This window comes from Pseudonaja textilis, chromosome 1 (genome assembly GCF_049901715.1).
Source record: "Pseudonaja textilis isolate UNSWEBS1 chromosome 1, rPseTex1.2, whole genome shotgun sequence".
Taxonomy (NCBI): Eukaryota; Metazoa; Chordata; class Lepidosauria; order Squamata; family Elapidae; genus Pseudonaja; species Pseudonaja textilis.
The window spans coordinates 225,979,488-225,997,874 of NC_141990.1; the positions used below are offsets into that span (position 1 = coordinate 225,979,488).

At 39.3% G+C, this 18,387-nt stretch overlaps 1 protein-coding gene across 2 annotated transcripts in view; it reads left to right on the forward strand.

Moving 5' to 3' along the window:
* The window catches only part of LOC113450204 (zona pellucida sperm-binding protein 3-like), a 31,193-nt gene that overhangs the window by 8,085 nt on the left and 4,721 nt on the right, over positions 1 to 18,387 (forward strand). For both annotated transcript variants that reach the window (XM_087920769.1, XM_087920770.1), the window contains exons 2-5: positions 12,662 to 12,840; positions 14,611 to 14,723; positions 15,287 to 15,390; positions 16,685 to 16,856. In XM_087920769.1, the coding sequence (XP_087776895.1) occupies positions 12,730 to 12,840; positions 14,611 to 14,723; positions 15,287 to 15,390; positions 16,685 to 16,856 (500 nt within the window). In that variant the 5' untranslated portion in view covers positions 12,662 to 12,729. The remainder of the gene's footprint in view (positions 1 to 12,661; positions 12,841 to 14,610; positions 14,724 to 15,286; positions 15,391 to 16,684; positions 16,857 to 18,387) is intronic.

The window sequence follows — 18,387 nt, forward strand, 5'->3', positions numbered from 1 at the left end:
AGTTGAGAAAGAAAGAAAAAAAAACAATGAAGATTTGTAAAAAAGGAGGGGGGCATCAAGATTTGTCAGTGCTTAGGGCACCAGTGAGCCTTAATCTGCCACTGCCTGGAAGGTGGCTGCTGAGTACCACTGAAAGATGATTCCCAGAGAGTCCTGTTTAACAATAAAACAAGGTTCAACTAAAACCACCGAATGAGCCAAATTCTTATCTTGCCTGGTTTTTCAGTTCTGTAGTCAAAGATCAGGGGGAGAAAGAAGAGAAGGATGGCAATGGGGCATCAGCAGGCAGTGAATGACGCCTTTACCTTACCTTCTTTGGAATATCTGAAGTCATGATTAATAGCATGTTTCTCGCTATTAAAAAGGAAAACAAGTAGTCTTCAGCTTACAGCCACAATGGAGCCCGGAATTTATGCTGCTAAGTGAGAAATTTGTTAAGTGGGTTTTGCCTCATTTTACGACTTTTCTTGCCACATTTGTTAAGTGAATCACTGCAGTTGTTAATAACACAACAGCTGTTAAGTTTATCTGGTTTCTCCATTGACTTTGCTTGTCAGAAGGTCAAAAAAGATGATCACATAAAACTGGCGCAGTGGTGGGATTCAATTTTTTTTATTACCGGTTCTGTGGGCGTGGCTTGGTGGGCGTGGCAGGGGAAGGATACTGTAAAATCTCCAGTTAGAGGTGGTATTTGCCGGTTCTCCGAACTAGTCAAAATTTCCATTATCGGTTTTCCAGAACTGGTCAGAAACTGCTGAATACCACCCAGAGGTATCCCCATGGTCACATGATCAAAATTCAAAAAGGCAACAGGCCTGTATTTATGCTGGTTGCAGAGTCCCAAGGTCATGTGATCAGAGATGGTATTCAGCAGGTTCTGACCAGTTCTGGAGAACCGGTAGCAGAAATTTTGACTAGTTCGGAGAACCGGCAAATACCACCTCTGACTGGAGATTTTGCAGTGTCCTTCCCTTGCCATGCCCACCAAGCCACGCCCACAGAACCAGTAGTAAAAAAAATTTGAATCACACCACTGATACTACCTCTGACCCTGGGACACTGCAACCGTCAAAAGTATGCATCAATTGCCAAGCATCTGAATTTTGATCATGTGACCACGGGTATGCTGCAATGGTCATAAATGTGAAAAATGGTCATAAGTCACTTTTTTCAGTGCTGTTGTAACTTTAAATGATCACTAAATAAACTGTTGTAGGTAGAAGACAACCTGTAGAAAAGGATGCCACTTTTCATCTTTTTAAAAGATCTGTATGGAGATGATATTATTTTGTTTATTTCTAAACCTCACATTGTTATTTCAGTGTTGATGCAAATGATAATGCTTCTTTAAACAGAGGGGTTAAAATGAGTTACATAAATGTATTGGAAGTATAAATACAGATGTACTTGAATAGTATTTGCATTAGATAGAGAATTGTAATTATTTACTATTGAAATGATGCATTTTTTTTTCATTTTTGCTGTGTTGCATTTTTTCACTTTTTCACTTACTATACATTTTCTTTCTTTCTTTCTTTTTTTTAAAGTTTTATTGTTTTTTTAAGACAAACATAAAGAATCACAACATAAAAACATCAAACCATCTTCCATATATGTGCATACAGTGTGTTGGTTGGTTTACAAATTGTTTTGTGCTTCCACTTCATAGTCTTCAATTACAATTACATTGTATATGTTTCTCATATTGTCAATCAAATATTAAATACATTAATATCATTGTTAATCAATCATTTGACTATACTCTTATTCATTCATGTTTTACAAGATAATCCATATTTTACTTAATTTGTTTTTTGACAGTTCATATTATCATCTCAAATCTATCCTACAATCATTTTGTAGATATAATTTAAAAAATACATCTTTATATATTGATTATGTTCTAAAAATCTACATATTTCATTACCGTGTTTTATTGTCTAACCATTGATAGAATAGATCCCAAATTTTATAAAATTGTTTATCTTCTTGTTCTCTGATTTCAAATGTCAATCTTTTTCTTTTAGTATAGTATTATTAAACATCCATCTAGATCTTCTTCTTTGTCCTTTCCATTTAATTGCCATTGGATAATGATCTGCCCAAGTACTTGTTTCAATATTTATTTCTTGGATATTAGCTAACAATTCTGTTGACATCCATATTATATCTATTCTGGACCATGATAAATGTCTGTTTGAATAGAAGGTGTATTGTTTAGTCTTAGCATTTCTTTCTCTCCATGTATCTTTTAAATTTATTTCCTCTATCATTTTAAAAAAGGATTTAGGGAGTCTTTTTGTTTTGCTTTGTTGTTTTCTGTGTTGTATAGTCCAATTTATTGTCTACAATTCCATTAAAGTCTCCCATCATAACTATATTAGCATAGTCCAGTTCAATTATTTTCATATGTAGTTTTCTATAAAATTCTTCTTGATTGTCATTCGGGGCATAGATTGCAATCAGGGGTGTTTTCATATTATTGTCCATTATTTCCACCATTAATAATCTTCCATCGTCATCCCTATGGATTGATTTCGCTGGGATAATATCTTTAATGTATAACACCACTCCTCTTTTCTTGCATTGTGTCAAAGAAGTAAATATTTTCCCTAACTTTGACTGTATCAACAGTTGTTCATGTTGATTTTTAATATGTACTTCTTGTAGGCAGATTATATCAAATTTTAATTTTTCTAATTTATGGAAAGTTTTCCTTCTTTTAACAGCTGGGTTAAGTCTGTCTATGTTAATTGTAATCAGTTTTTTCTCTTCCATGATTATACTTTATAGGTAGGTTTGGCAGCTCTCGTAAATTTTGGTTCATGTTGTTCTTTAACTTCCACCTTTCTGCCTATTGCCCCTTCTTTTTCAGTGGCTATGTGGAAGTCCTCTTGGAATTCAATTAGTGACATTTCTTTTTTAGTCTCCTCCTCTTTCCCTCCAAAGTATTCTATATAAAATAATTCAGCTTTCTCAATTGAGTCAATTCTGTGTCTCTGTTCTTGCCATGTGAACATTAAACCTTCTGGAATCAGCCATCTATAATTCACCTCTTTTTAAAGTAGGATTTTAGTCAGGAATTGGTATTCTCTTCTCATCTCTCTCACTCTTCTGGGTACTTGTTTCAGGACAACAATCTCCTTATCTTTATATTTCAATGTTTTCTCTCTTGCCACCTGCAATATTTGCATTTTAATGTCTTTCTTTGTAAATCTGATGTGAACTTCTCTTGGTAAGCTATTTCTCATTGCATATCTTGTAAAGACTCAAAAAATCTCATCTATTCCATCCATCATCTTCTCTTTGGTTATTTCCAGAGCTTCAGCCAAGATTTCTATCATTATCTCAGCTACGTTTTGTCCCTTTTCTTCCTTTATGTTTTGGAATCTGAGATAAAATTTTGATCTGTCCATCTCTCATCTCAGCATCCCACTTTTATCTTGTTCAACCACAGTTAATCTGCTATCAATATCTCCAATTTTCTTATTTTTTTGTTTTTCTTCAATTTTTTGGAATCTCTCATCATACATCATCATCATTTGTTGAATGTTCTCCACCTTTTCATCAGTTTTTCCTGTTCTTTGTTCAACGTTCTCTGCTCTCTTTTCAATATTCTCTGTTCTTGTTTGTATATTTTGAATTCCTTGCATAATCATTTGCAGCGTCATGTTTCCTGTATTGAGCGTTGTCCTCCAGAAGGTGAAGAGGAAGAAGTAGAAGTTGAACCAGCCGCTGTTGGTTTCCTGATTATTTCAGACAATTCAAAATCTTCAGATTCTTCTAGACCTTAATCCACTCGTGAAATAACCAATTGTAATTCCAAGTAAAAATAATGGGAAAAAAGAAGCAAAATAAGGAAATGATGCATTTTTTTTTCATTTTTCCTTTGTTGCATTTTTTTCATTTTTCACTTACTATACATTTTCCTTCTTTGACAGTGGTTGTAAATTTATCATAATTATCTTTGTGGATTAATCCCTTTTTGCCACTTTAAAAGAAATAAAACTAATACAGTTGGTCAAAAGTTATATTCCTTTCTTTTTTGGTATCTCTTCCAACAATATGACATCTGTGTTGATGATCTGTAATATATCATTAAAATAGAATAGATAATGTTCCCAACCAGGATGATTAGGGGACTGGAGACTAAGGCATATGAAGAATGGTTGCAGAAACTGGGTATGGCTAGTCTGGTGAAGAGAAGGACCAGGGGAGACATGATAGCGGTCTTCCAATATTTGAGGGGCTGCCACAGAGAGGAAGGGGTCAAGCTATTTTCTAAAGCACCTGTAGGCCAGACAAGGAATAATGGATGGAAACTGAACAAGGAGAGATTTAACCTGGAAACAAGGAGAAACTTTCTGACAGTGAGAACAATCAAACAATGGAACAGCTTGCCCTCAAAAGTTGTGGGAGCGCCATCACTTGAGATTTTCAAGAAAAGATTGGATTGCCATTTGTCAGAAATGGTGTAGGGTCTCCCGCTTGGGCGAGGGGTTAGACTAGATGACCTACAAGGTCCCTTCCAACTCTGATTATCTGTTTATCTGTTCCCAATACTTCCCTAGTCATATAGAATCATAGCACTGGAAGGGACCTTGGAGGTTTTCTAGTCCAACCCCCTGCCCAAGGCAGGAGTCCTTATACCTTTCCAGACAAATGGTTGCCCAATCTTTTCTTGAAAACTTCCAGCGATGGAGCACCTACAACTCTGGGAGGGAAGCTGTTCCACTGATTCTCAATATCAGGAAATTCCTCTTAATTGCCAGGTTGGCTCTCCCTCTGATAAATTTCCACCCATTGCTTTTTGTCCCGACCTCAGGTGCTCTGAGAATAAATAAACATTTTGTTTTCCCCTGTGATGGTCCTTCAAGTACCAAAATCATTCACTACAGGTAGTTCTCGACTTACAACCATGTGTTTAGTGACCGTTCGAAGTTACAACAGCAATGGAAAAAGTGAATTCTGACTGATTTTTCACACTTATGACCATTGCAGTATCCCTATGGCAGTGGTGGCTAACCTTTTTGGGCTCCTGTGCCAAAAATTGCGAATGTGCCAGCTCACCCACACTTGCATGCCATTACCCAGAATTCAATGCGTGCCCCCTTCCCCATGCCCCCTGTGCATGCGCTCGCAATCCCCCACCCCCTTATCTGCACTGCACTTCACAGCTGATTTTTGGGCTGGTTTGAGGCCTTTTTTGGCCTCCCAGAGGCTTGGAAAAAGCCTCTGCAAGGCTTCTCAGACTCAATATTACAGGAAATGACAAAATGGGCCTATAATTCAGTCTGAGAAGCCTTGCAGAGGCTTTTTCCAAGCCTCTGGGAGGCGAAAAAAGGCCTCAAACCAACCGGGGGGGGGGTGGAATCAGCTGTGAGGCATGCGCATGTGCAGTAAGGTAAGTTTGCCTGTGGCTCGCATGCCAGCACAAATGGCTCTGTGTGCCAATTGTGGCACGTGTGCCATAGGTTCGCCATCACGGCCCTACGATCATTTGATCAAAATTTAGATGCTTGGCCACCGACTCATAAGTTATGACAGTTGCAGTGTCCTGGGGTCATGTGATCGCCTTTTGCAACCTTCGGACGAGCAAAGCGAATGGGGAAGCCAGATTCACTTAACAATCGTGTTACTAACTTAACAACTGCAATGATTCACTTAACAACTGAGGCAAGAAAGGTTGTAAAATGAGGCAAAACTCACTTAACAACAATCTTGCTTAGCAACAAGTATCAAACCCTGGTATGCTAGTTGCCTTGGGGGGCCCAAAGGAAAGTGGGGTTACTGGTGGAGATAATCAATAGGGTAAAATCCTTGCTGTCTGTCCCTTTGGTTCTCTTCTTAAATATAGTCTTTAAAACTTGTGTTTAGGAGGCAAAACAATTGTCTCACTTAGCAACAGACACTTTGGGTTCAATTGTGATCATAAGTCAAGAGCTACCTGTACTCAGGTAGGATAATGAATTAGAACAGGGTTCTTCAAACTTTAAGACTTGTGGACTTCAACTCCCAGAATTCCTCTTCCGGGCATGTTAGCTCAGGAATTCAGGGAGTTGAAGTCCACAAGCCTTAAACTTGCCACGTCTGAAGACCCTTAAATTAGAGGCTAAGATCTGTGCCTTCTCACTGGCAAATTTCAAAGATCAACAGAGTAAGAGAGTTAAAACTAGAACCCAATGTCCTTTTAAGTAAGTTATCCAGGAAAAAGTTTGTTTCAATTAATACCTCTGCACATATTACATACTAATATGTAATTACATAGGAACCTGAGCTCAGGCAATTTCTCATGGGTGAGATCATAGTGTTTACAGGCTGTTTTAGGCATATGTGGATGTGTCCCCTGTTGTATTTCAAGGGAAAGAGAGGCTTAGACCAGGGCATGCAATTAACACGTTTATTGAAGGAACAGTGGTTGTCGCGTCTGCCAGCCAACGGGCAGACTAGCTTGCGAACAACGGCTGGCTTGGCTTGACAGCCGGCTATTTATAGTCGGCTGTCAACCGACGCCAGCCAATAGGAACGGTTGTTGAACTTGCTTAACGAGTGGACCCGGTTGGAGCCCCAACCGGTTCCCAAGACATAATACCCCTTCCCCCCAGATGGGAACACTTTTGAAGCTGTTTCTTTGTCAGTCTGGGCTGGATCTTCTTAAGCGTGTCCCAAGATATGATTGAGAGCGCTGACCCCGTGTCTACTTCCATGCGGCAGGGATTACCTTCTAGTAAAACAGAAAGTGTAATTTTATTGGGGGTGTAGAGTGTGTGGTTGGCTTGGTAGCAAGTATGGCATTTTTCTACTTGCCTTCGGGGAACAGGAGGGGAAAGAGATCTTTGTGGAGAGGTGCGCGCTGCCTGGCAGACTCTTGCGAGGTGACCTTTCTTGTGGCAGTTGTGGCAGGTGGCGTTTGAACCTGCAAGATGCCCGGGAATGGGAACCTCCACAGGTCAGGCATAAAGAGTTTGTTTTGGACCACTGTTGTTTCTTGGCCTCGCTCCTACCTGCGGCTGTCTCGTTGGTTTGAGGCGATGCACATCGGAGTATTCTGCCGGGTCATCCTCACTTACCGCTTCTTCAGAGTGTACAGAGGAAGTGCTAGGTCTGGGAGCGGTGCCCTGGATCTCAGCTGCGGACTGTGCTGCAAGTTCTGCAGCTAAGGCTTCTTCAACTGCCTGGGGAGGTTTAGGTCTCTTCTAGCCAGCAAACGCCTCTGGAGTTTTAGATCCCTCACCCCACAGACGAGTTGGTCTAGCAGCATGTCGTCCAAATAGTTCTTGAACTCACATTGTAGAGCTGCTGTCCTCAGGGCTGCCATATATTGATTTATGGATTCCCCCTCAGCTTGCTTCCTCATCCTAAAAGCGAAGCGCCTAGCAATCTGAGACGGTTTTGGGGAGTAGTGGTTGGATAGCGTTTCCACCAGCTCTGCCCATGGGACATTCCCTATTTCTCGTGGGGCCAGGAGTGCTGTGGCAGTGTCATATACTACAGCCCCACAGTAGCTGAGGAAGTAGGATTTCTTCCTCTGCTCCGAAGCTTCAGCCAGTCCAATGGCATCGATAAAGTGGTTGAAGCGATTTTTATATGAGTCCCACTTTTCCTCATCGGTGAAAATGAATGTCAATTCAGTATTCCCCCCTTTCAAAACCTCATCGGGTTTGAAAGGGGGGAATACTGAATTGACATTCATTTTGATCCCTCAGTCTCTTGGTAGACTGGTCTGCCTCACTGGGAGCTCGTTGTCTTGGATTGATGCTGCTTGGGGCGTGGGCGGCTGTGGCTACAGTGCCCTATTCTCACTCAAGGACTTCGGCTTTTCTGAGGCGCTTGAATTTTCGTGCTCTTTTGCTAGCGTTGGCGGCTGTGGCTGTGGTGCTGTACTGACAGCGCTTTAAATTGAGCCCTTTTTCTTCTTATTATTAATTATTATTTTTTTTTGGCGAGGCGGCTGAGGCGCTCACAATTTCACTGGGGAGTCTTCACTTAGAGACGGCTTCTGTAATTAGTGCCCAATTGTGATCGAGCCGGCTGAGGCTCTCAGCGCCGTGGCTTGCTCGGGGCTGCAGCTCAGTGACAGCCGTTAGAATTTTCGCGCCTTTTTTCGCGCGCGCGGCGCTGCAGCTTCAGTGCCCGACTTTCCTATCCGTGGTGCTCTAACCGACGCGCTTTCTCTGATAGCGCCCGGCCTTCTCTAACCCGGTTGATCTAACCTGAGCTTTCACTTTTGCGCTGACAGGCTGCTGAGTCCGATGGCACGGTAAGCAAGCGGCAAGCGGCTGCGGCTTCCGAAGACAGGCTTCTGAGTCCGAGGCTCGGCAGCAAACGGCAAGCGGCTGCGGCTTCTGCTGACAGGCTCCTGTTCCTTTAGAAAATGCTCCTGGCTGCCTTCACATCCCACCCTCGTCGCCAGTGTTGTATTTCAAGGAAAGAGAGGCTTAGACCAGGGCATGCAATTAACACGTTTATTGAAGGAACAGTGGTTGTCGCGTCTGCCAGCCAATGGGCAGACTAGCTTGCGAACAACGGCTGGCTTGGCTTGACAGCCAGCTATTTATAGTCGGCTGTCAACCGACGCCAGCCAATAGGAACGGTTGTTGAACTTGCTTAACGAGTGGACCCGGTTGGAGCCCCAACCGGTTCCCAAGACATAACACCCCTTTGGTCCCTTTTTCTGTAGTCCATCTGCTCTTATTTCCCTATAAAGTTGGATAGAGATGTCCCATGCTGGTGGTCTACGAGACCATCATTAACACTATCATTTTACATTAAGACTGCCATTAACACTAGATTATTCTGGCAGTATTCTAAAGAAATGAATTCTTATTTGATGGCCCAATATTTAATGCCACACAACATTCTTAAAAGATGAACAAGTTGAAAATGCATGGACAATCATTTGAAAATAAATTAAATTGAATGTGTTATAAATGCTCCCATTTGTAGTTCTTTTATTCCTTATAATGCATAGTGAGCTTGATATAGCAATAGCAATAACACTTAGATTACATACTGCTTCACAGTGCTTTACAGCCCTCTCTAAGCAGTTTATAGAGTCAGCATATTGCCCCCAACAATCTGGGTCCTCATTTTACCCACCTCGGAAGGATTGAAGGCTGAGCTGGTGAGCTGGTGAACCGGTGAAACCTGAACTGCCAAACTGCTGGCAGCCGATGATCAGCAGAAGTAGCTTGCAGTACTGCATTCTAATCACTGCTCCACCATGGTTTGTTTTAGCTATGGTCTCCTCAACAAGTAAACTGCTGGGTTTAAATATCATACTATTCCAAGTAATTATTAGTTCTGTCTATGAGTTTATTTACAATGCATTGTAACAACTTTCTGTATACTTCTATTGAGTATATTAGAATGCTGAATTCAGAATAGCTGCCATTTTGGATTAATAGAAACTAGAACTTGTAACCTTCAATAAACTTTGGTTACAAAATCTTTTCCTGATTCCAAAATGTCTTAGTATTTGAACAACATAGTGGAATTGCTATTGACAGAGCATATTACACGAACTAACCACAAAACCAGTACCACTTCTGAATTCACTCAGAGTAAAGGAAATGGCTTCCTCATTTAGGTAAGGAAATAGCTTATAGAGTTTCATTGGAAGAAGCCAAGGCACCTGAGTATTGCATGAGCTATAAATGAAGCCAATGAGAGGGCCCAGTCTTGGTTCTCACCTGAGAGAATTCTTGAGTAGTTGCTGTGAACAATGGAGAATCATCTAAGAACATGGGCTTTGTTGCTTTTAATTGCTGCTGTTTCTACTCAGAACTCCTCAGGTAAATGCAGAGAGGGAATACAACTTGGAGAAGTGAAAAGAAAAGGAAGAAAGATTAATTGATTGCTCCTTAACTAGCTATTGTAATTTGTTTTTGGTTTGTACTCAATCCAGAGAAGACCAGGCTTAAATGTTTTTTTTTATCATAGGCTGTTTCCTGTTATTAAAGATCTGCCAAGATGCAAGTTGAATTACAAAACAATTTTTCATGAGGATTAATTAAAACTGATGTGTATTGCTTGATGTTAGGGAAGAGTTAGCTTTGTTCCTTTAATGTAGTCATAACACAAGCCACCAAGCTCACTAGGCTAGTGAACCAGTGCTGGGAATGGGGAGGAAATATATTTATTAGAATATCTTACCAAGTTGTAAAATGTGAGGGAATGGAGAATTTGACTCAGAATGAGAAAGAAAACCAAATGGTTTTTGAGTTCTGGGCATTTTGCTACATTTGGTATGCTTTCAGATCAATAGACAAGTCTTGTTGGAGGCCCCTTAATTAGATTAACTTGTGCAAAATCTTTAGTTGCATGAAGGTTTACTGACCGGGTTAAGGAAAACAGTTTTTTTTCTTTTTTAAATGAACAGATACAGTGCATGGAATCTGCGAGTTCTATGTAAAGAAACATGTTCAATTTATATAATGGAACTTTCTAAATGGAAGCTGAACTGTAATAGTGGTTGGGGATATGCAGTTTCTAAATATATAAATCATCTGCAGATAGCAAATTTAACTCCACCAATTTTTGAATCCATCTTTGCATCGTTTCCAAACTGGGCCAACCAGGGGCTGGGGAAGCTACAAGATTTTTTTAAAAATAGAATTTATGGTAAGATGTGCCTCAAGCTGTTTTATTTATAAAATGCCTGTAGGGTGTTAGAGAATTTAAATATGGTGTCAGTTAGGTCATCTCTAGATACAGTAAAGGGAATATTAAAGAAGTTCATGACTGTTAAGAGGGAACCTAATGGTCAACATCAAAAAAATGTTATTTCTGGAGACAGCCTGATTTTACTACAGATTCATACATAGGCAGTTTATATGTGCACAATCTTTAGCAGAAGAGTTAGGTTTTTCCTAGAAGTCTTTAACTTGGCTTGTTTGCTGCAAGACTTCACGTTTGATAAAAAGTTTGTTTCTTAATTGCTAAGTAAAATGCTGGTTGTTTTCCTATCATAGTCTGGTTAATTGGGATAGCTGCTGGGCCACAATATTTGGAAATAGCCACACACACACACAAATTGAAAAAATAAAGAGAAAAAAAATGGAAGAAAAAAGATACAAAGAAGTAGTTTCTGGTTTCTTTGCAGAAATTGTAAGTTAGTGTTATAAGTTACACCAATATTTTCTGTGTATTGGAAAACGGGATAAACCAAATTAAAAGAGTTATGTGAACTCAGCTAATGTATCAGTATCAGGGGAGCTTTAGAGAAAGGCATGCAAGGTAAATTTACAGACCTCCCAGGACCACAAACTACTAATTACCTTTTAGATTTACATATTGTAATTAATTCAGGGTTGACAATTGGGTCAATTGAATAAGTTGTGGTTTAGTTAAGCATGAGAAAGCAGCATGGCATGTGAACACAGGCACAAAATGGCTTGATAGGATTGTCAAGTGCCCCAAGAGCTTAGTGGTTTAGATGTAACAAAGAGTTTGATCCTAATTTTCTGCCTGAGTAGTTACTTCACCTGAAGTGGCTGCTTCTGTGTACCTAAATAAAGGACAAGCTTTGAATATGTGGTTGCTTCAGTTACTTGTTGGTTTCATTACAAAAGAATGAGGGATGGTGGCTTCCTAGACACTCTGACTTTTAAGCAGAGGCTTAACAAATAAGGCTGATGATCAACAACAGTTAAATACCAATACTCAAATACAGCTCATTAGTCTGGAACCCACATTACGTATCTGATATTAGCACAGTTGAGAAAGTACAGAAATATTTCACAAGAAGAGTTCTCCACTCCTCTACTTGTTGTAGAATACCTTATGCCACCAGTCTTGAAATTCTAGATCTAGAAAACCTTGAATTATGCCATCTTCGGTCTGATCTAAGTATAGTATATAAAACCATACATTGCAATGACTTACCTGTCAATGAATAATACTTCAGCTTCAACCATAACAACACAAGAGCACACAATAGATACAAACTCAAGGTTAACCGTACCAAGCTTGATTGTAGGGAATACGACTTCAGTAACAGAGTGGTCAATGTCTGGAATACTCTACCTGACTATGTGGTTTCTTCCCCAAACCCCAAAAACTTTAACCTTAACCTGTCTACTATTGACTTCACCCCTTTCCTAAGAGGTCTGTAGAGGGTGTGCATAAGCGCACCAACGTGGCTACTGTCCCTGTCCTATTGTTTATTTTTCTTATATGTACCCATTTCATGTATTCATAACTATGTATATACTTATACCTATTATCTTATAAGCGATTGACAAATAAAATAAATAAATAAATGGTGTTAAAAGAATACACTTCCGATGGCAGTAGACTTCACATAAGGGCTTCAAACCAGCCACAAGTCTCTCTTCCTCTCAGTGGCTGCCCTCACTCTCCCCACTATCTACCCTCTGAGCTGGCTAGTTGCTCTGCCAGCAGCTCTGAAGCTAATTGGTGGGAACCAACAATAACTGAGGCCTTTATATGTTTTGCTCCTGACCTCTTGGAGGCAACTTATGCAATATGTATAATGATGATCTTAAATTGATTGGGGCTCTGATTTGATCCTCTGGATCTTCCATCTTTTCAGGAGCATAATGGTGCCATTTATGAAAACCCCTTGCACATTCCAGTTTGTGGGGAAAAAATATGCTGCTCCAGGTTGCTCTATCTTGACCCCTTATATCTTCTGCAGTTTCGGTGTCGTGTGGAAGCTCACATCTATTGATCACCGTTCCTGTGAATCTCTTTGGGACTGGTGTGATGGTTAATGCCAATGAACTCACTCTGGGATCTGACTGTAAAGTGACAGCTGTACATCCAAATGTTCTCCTGCTGGAATATCCTCTCTTTGCTTGTGAAGCCACCAGACAAGTAAGATAACTCTGGGTTTAGAATTTTGTTAATAATTTTAATTACAGAGGTCTTTGCAATAACACTACTTGGGAAGGCAAGTACCCTTCTGGATAATAACAGTAGAATGACAGAACCACTAGATCTCTGGAGGTCTATCCTGAACCTCCTTCCTTGTTATTTTAACCCTTTGGATATTCTGCCATAAATCCATTCCTACTTCTATGCAACAATCTTCATGTATTTGAAGATTGCTATCATAGCTCCCTTTAATAATTTCTTCTATAGGCAAGGCATACCCAAATACTTTAATTATACCTTATAGAGTTTGATTTCCATATCATCTTGGTTGCAGTTCTCAGAAGTTGTTTCAAGGTGTCATTGTCATTTCTGAACTGTAGTGCCCAGACACAGCATTCCAGGTATATGCTGACGTGCATAATATATTGAAGTGATTGCTTTCCCATATTTCAATTTGTGGGCAATTGTGTCTTGAAAATTATTTAGCAACAATTGTTGGATATGTTCTACAGGTGCAGATACTACATAATATTGGGATTATATCAGTAAGAAATAGTACTTTCAAGCATAGCATAATATATACATTTCTCCAGAGTTTTCATTTCATTTTATTTCTAACCAAAAACCCCAAATAAGAAACTACAGATAGCATCTAGAATTTGGCATTTGATCAAGCAGTTTAACATATCTACTTGTAGTCCTTAATATATTTTTTAACTTTTTTCCTTATGTTCCTTTTTATTTAAACTTTTTAAATAATGTATATCATTTTTTTTTCATTTGTAATGTCTTTTCTGCGAAGCAATGATCTGCTTGTAAGCTTTGGGCATTTTGAAAATTATTTCTCTTCTCGGATTCTTCTGTAATGTAATATATCTATATTCTGTAATATATCTTCATGAGCCATGGTGGCACAGTGGTTAGAGTGAGCACTGCAGGCTACTTCTGCTGCCTGCTGGCTGCCTGCAATTTGCAGTTCGCATCTCACCAGGCTCAAGGTTGACTCAGCCTTCCATCCTTCCACGGTTGGTAAAATGAGGACCCCAGATTGCTATTGCTCTCTCCATTTTTACCATTTGCTGAAGCAATTTGGTGAGGGCAAAACATTGTCCGTATACTCAGTTATAAAGTTTTTAATTAAGAGACATCTGCACCCCATTTCTTACTTAATTTATTAATAGATTCCTGAAGTTGCTCCAAAATATCTCACACTGAGTAGGAGGTTTTCTGTTGCAAAGTAATAGCTCTAAATCTAGCTGACAAGGGTGCTTTGTCAAAAGATAAGCTGGTTTTATTTGTTTTCATTTCACCCTCTACCCACCTATAGATGCCATTTCTTGGAATGAAGCTAGAGTCTTGGCCTTGATTATTAGCAAGATCGAGCTACTTAACAAGAGTCACACTAATTTCATTGATTTTTTTTTTCTGAAATCAGAAAGAAGGATCTGTTAATACAACCTTAGTAGTCTTGAGGTGGGGAGGAGATTATTTGTCTGTTGGGATTTCTTTTCATTCCTTCCGAATTCAACAATGTTGGAACAAAATTATGCAATATCCAAATTATACTATACTGTTCACCCATGAGCAGAACAGAGGCATTAAACATAGGATAAGGATCAGCAGATGGGGAAACGGTATCCTATTGAGCTCATGTTTATTCAAGGATGGGTGAATGGCACTTTAATTCAGCAGTGGGGTAAGCCCCTTAATCGTCTTAGAATATAACCTTAAAATGAGCTTCTGCAGATATTTTTTTATTTGACCCCATAGCTTCTTCCAGGAAGCATCCATTATAAGAACATCCTCCACTATGTGCCTTCAGCTCCAGATGGGGTGATCAGGACCAATCCATTCTCCCATGCTATAAACTGTTTCTATCCTAGGTAAGTCATGGAATACTGGTGAAAGAAGTGAGATAGTCTAACTTATAATTACTCTGTAATTATAGACTAGGTCTTAAATATTGAAATGTAGATATATGTATATGTGCTTAAATGGAAATGTGATGATGTGGAACTATGCCTTAAAAAATAATGTTTTATTTGCCTTGTTAAAACTTATAAGTAATTTTTAGAAAGGGGTTTTTATGCTTTTATGTCCTATGTTTTGTTTGTCTTTAAAAAAAATCAATAAAATTTGTTCGAAAAAAAAGAAAAAAAAGAAATGTAGATAGAAAGTCTCTTATGCGATCAGAACTGGCATTATTGCTACCAGCCTCCTGAGTTCTGAGAATTAATTTGAATTGGTTTTGCACTTAACTGCAGCTTTTCTTCTAGGAAATTGCATAATGTCCTTTATTTTTACATTAAACTTATATACTGCTGCTCTCACCTATAAGAGGACTTTGGGCAGCTTACAGATAATAAAAAGATAAATATAAGAACAATTAAAGAGCTTTGGAAATGCAAAGAGGATGTGAGCTGATAAACATGATGTTTACATTTAGGTCCTGGAATGTCTCTTCGCTTGGACTCCATCCTACTTGGATCCCTTTCACTTCTACCGTGATGGACCATCAGAGCCTGGTGTTTGCCCTGGAAGTCTATGACAGTGAGTGTGCTAATCGAGTCAACTACAATTTCAATTGACTTATATAAAGTTGCAATACAGGTAGTCCTCCACTTATGACCACAATGGAGTCCAAATTTTTTATTGCTAAGCGAGGCAGTGAATTTTGCCTCATTTTATGACATTTCTTGCCACAGTTGTTAAGTGAACCGCTCCAGTTATTAAATTCGTAATGCAATTGTTAAGTGAATCTGGCTCCCCCACTGACTTTGCTTGTCTGAAGGTTGCAAAAGCTGATTACACGTCCCTGGGAACACTGCAACCATCATTAATATGAGTCAGTCACCAAGCGGTTGAATTTTGATCACATGATCATGAGGATACTGCAATGGTCGTAAGGATGAATCATGGTCATAAGCCACTTTTTTCAGTGCCATTGTAACTTCAAATGGTCACTACATGTACTGTTGTAAGTCGAGGACTACCTGTGTTAAATAAATCTAGTAGATAGCCATTTTTAAATCCCCATTGAGCATTTTAAAGAGCATTTAAAACAGAAGAACACTGACACTGACATCCGCTAAACTCCACTGAAGATGTTATCTAGCCTGGTAACAAAACATTCAGAAACCAACCCACGAGCTCAGAGAACAAGCCTTTGCCCTCTGTATTGTTGGAAGTTAAAAGCCACCCCTCTACTAGAAAAATGAAATATCCTAGGAAATACTAAAAAGGCAGAATATTTCCCCTAAAAAGAGAAATAGAAACTCAGAAGCAGAAACTCACCTACACCTTTGTTAAAGGGTGGGCCATTAAGGCCTGGGACAGTATATTTTACATAACAAAGATCTCCAGGTAGAGCTATAGAAATTGCCCAAAGCCATTTCATTACATCATCATCCAGCAAGGCTCAACCAACCCTAGCAGTCTGATAACCAATCAGAATACAAGCTCAAATTCAAATCCCAACAGAGGGTATAAAACCAGGCACTTTCAGACCTCCTCCTCCTCCTTGATCTTTTCCTTCACCTTGAAGCATGTGATCATCCTTTTCACTTTGGAGCTCCAAGTCATGTGGTCCTGTCCACCATTTAACCATCTTTCCAAACAGCCTGCATGTTTCCAGTGTCTTTTTCCCCACTTGGAACTGAACCCAGAAAGATATTTCTTCCAACAGTATTTAAAGCATTAAATCCATACCATTGAAATTTGCATTGGGGAAAGGAAAAACTTGAGAAATTATTAAGAAAAGAATAAAAGATTTTGGGATTGACAGCAGGCTACTAGTTACTTTTCTGTGATATTGATAATGCTCTATTAATATATTGTTTTTCAGGTAGCTGGTCACAACTGATGCCTGACCCTACTTACTATCTTGGGGACTTCATCAACATCCAGGCATCAGTAAGAAAAGATAACCATCTTCCATTGAGAATCTATGTGGATGAATGTGTTGCCCGGCCAAGTGCAGAATCCTCTGTGAAATATGAGGTTATCACAAATCATGGGTAAGTCTCTGAGAGTTTGGGCTCAGCACAATGAGAGGTGGTAGTCATTATCTTTACAAGTAGCCTCATGTTTCTTAGTAGAAGTGAGCATTCATAACTGAGTTCCAGTGTTTATGAAAGTAAGGTCATACTCATTGGACTTTGAGGTTAAATGGTGTTTGGTTATTTTCTTGGAATTGAGTGGTGACTACCCCACTTGGAAATTAAAACAGCTGAAAAAGCAGAATGTTTGGTAAAGTCATTGTTTGAGAACTTGGAAGCTTATAATTTTTACCATGGAGAGGCCCATAACATTTTAGCACACTTGCACCATTTATAAAAAGCATATAGATGCCCCAAAGTGACTGCTGGAGAACAGACCTATTCTGAGTTGAATTGTGTCCAAAGATAGAGTGTGTTCAGAGTACTGCAGCGTAAATTCGGCGCCAGAAAAGTAAACACAGATAGCTGAAGCTTCATTTAACTTCTTTATAAACCCAAGTAAATTTTACAATACCAGTTGTAGATTTCTTCTACATGGAGCAAACTCAAACAGAAGCAGACATGTTACAGGTTCAGAACAGAACAGCAATTCAGGAGCTCAGAAACAGACATCAGTTTCACTTTAATTCAGCAGGCAAGCAAACAAGTTAGTTTCTCTTTCAATTTAGAGCTGAACACAGGAACAGAGATAAACCATGCTCAGATTCTCTCTTTAAATTTCAGCCCTCAGTTCAGCTCTCATTGGCTGACCTTGTTACTAAGCTCTATTCCAGTTCATGAATATACTCTGATGGAAAGTTCATGTTTTTCTTCCGGTCTGTTCTCAGGAAGAAACCTGAGAAAAAAGAAGTGAGGGGGAGCAGTCCTTTGGGAGGTGTAGGGAGACCTGTAGAAACCATGGCTATTTATTGTTTATCATCCCTAAAATGAACCTCCATAACCAACCCTTCCTTTGACCCACTGAAGCGTCTAAGGCTAAGCCATAAAATGAGGTTGTGGTTTAGCATGACTAAAGAAGCTGGCCACTATTTCATCATCATGTCAACTTGAATTAAGATTTAGAGGAAATTATTTTTGTTTCTAAAATATGTAGAAATAGCAATGATTTCCTGTTTCTCAAAATAAAGTGTCTTTCTAAAGTAAGGGGTTTGTCTGGAAATCTACCAATTCTACTGCTACTAGCTTACATGCAGACGTCAAAATGATGGTTTATTTTGGGATCCTACTTTAGTTTGTGCAACTTCATGTGGGGTACATTATGTTCCCTCCTCCTGTTTTCCAATAGACAGTAAAGAACATGACCTTGATGGAGATATGCACAATGCTGTTTCTCCTAAGCAAAAGGGCCTAAACATATTTAAATTCAGCAATGTCTAGATAACATTGCGAAGTGGCTCAGGCACCACCTCCCATAATTCACTGAACTATAGAAAGGAGGAAGGGCACAGCACAATCAGATTTGCAAGATTCTGTTGTTTCAGCCAATCTCAGTAAGAATAGTTTAGCCATCCATGTGGTGTTTATCATAGTCTGGTCCACTTAATGGACA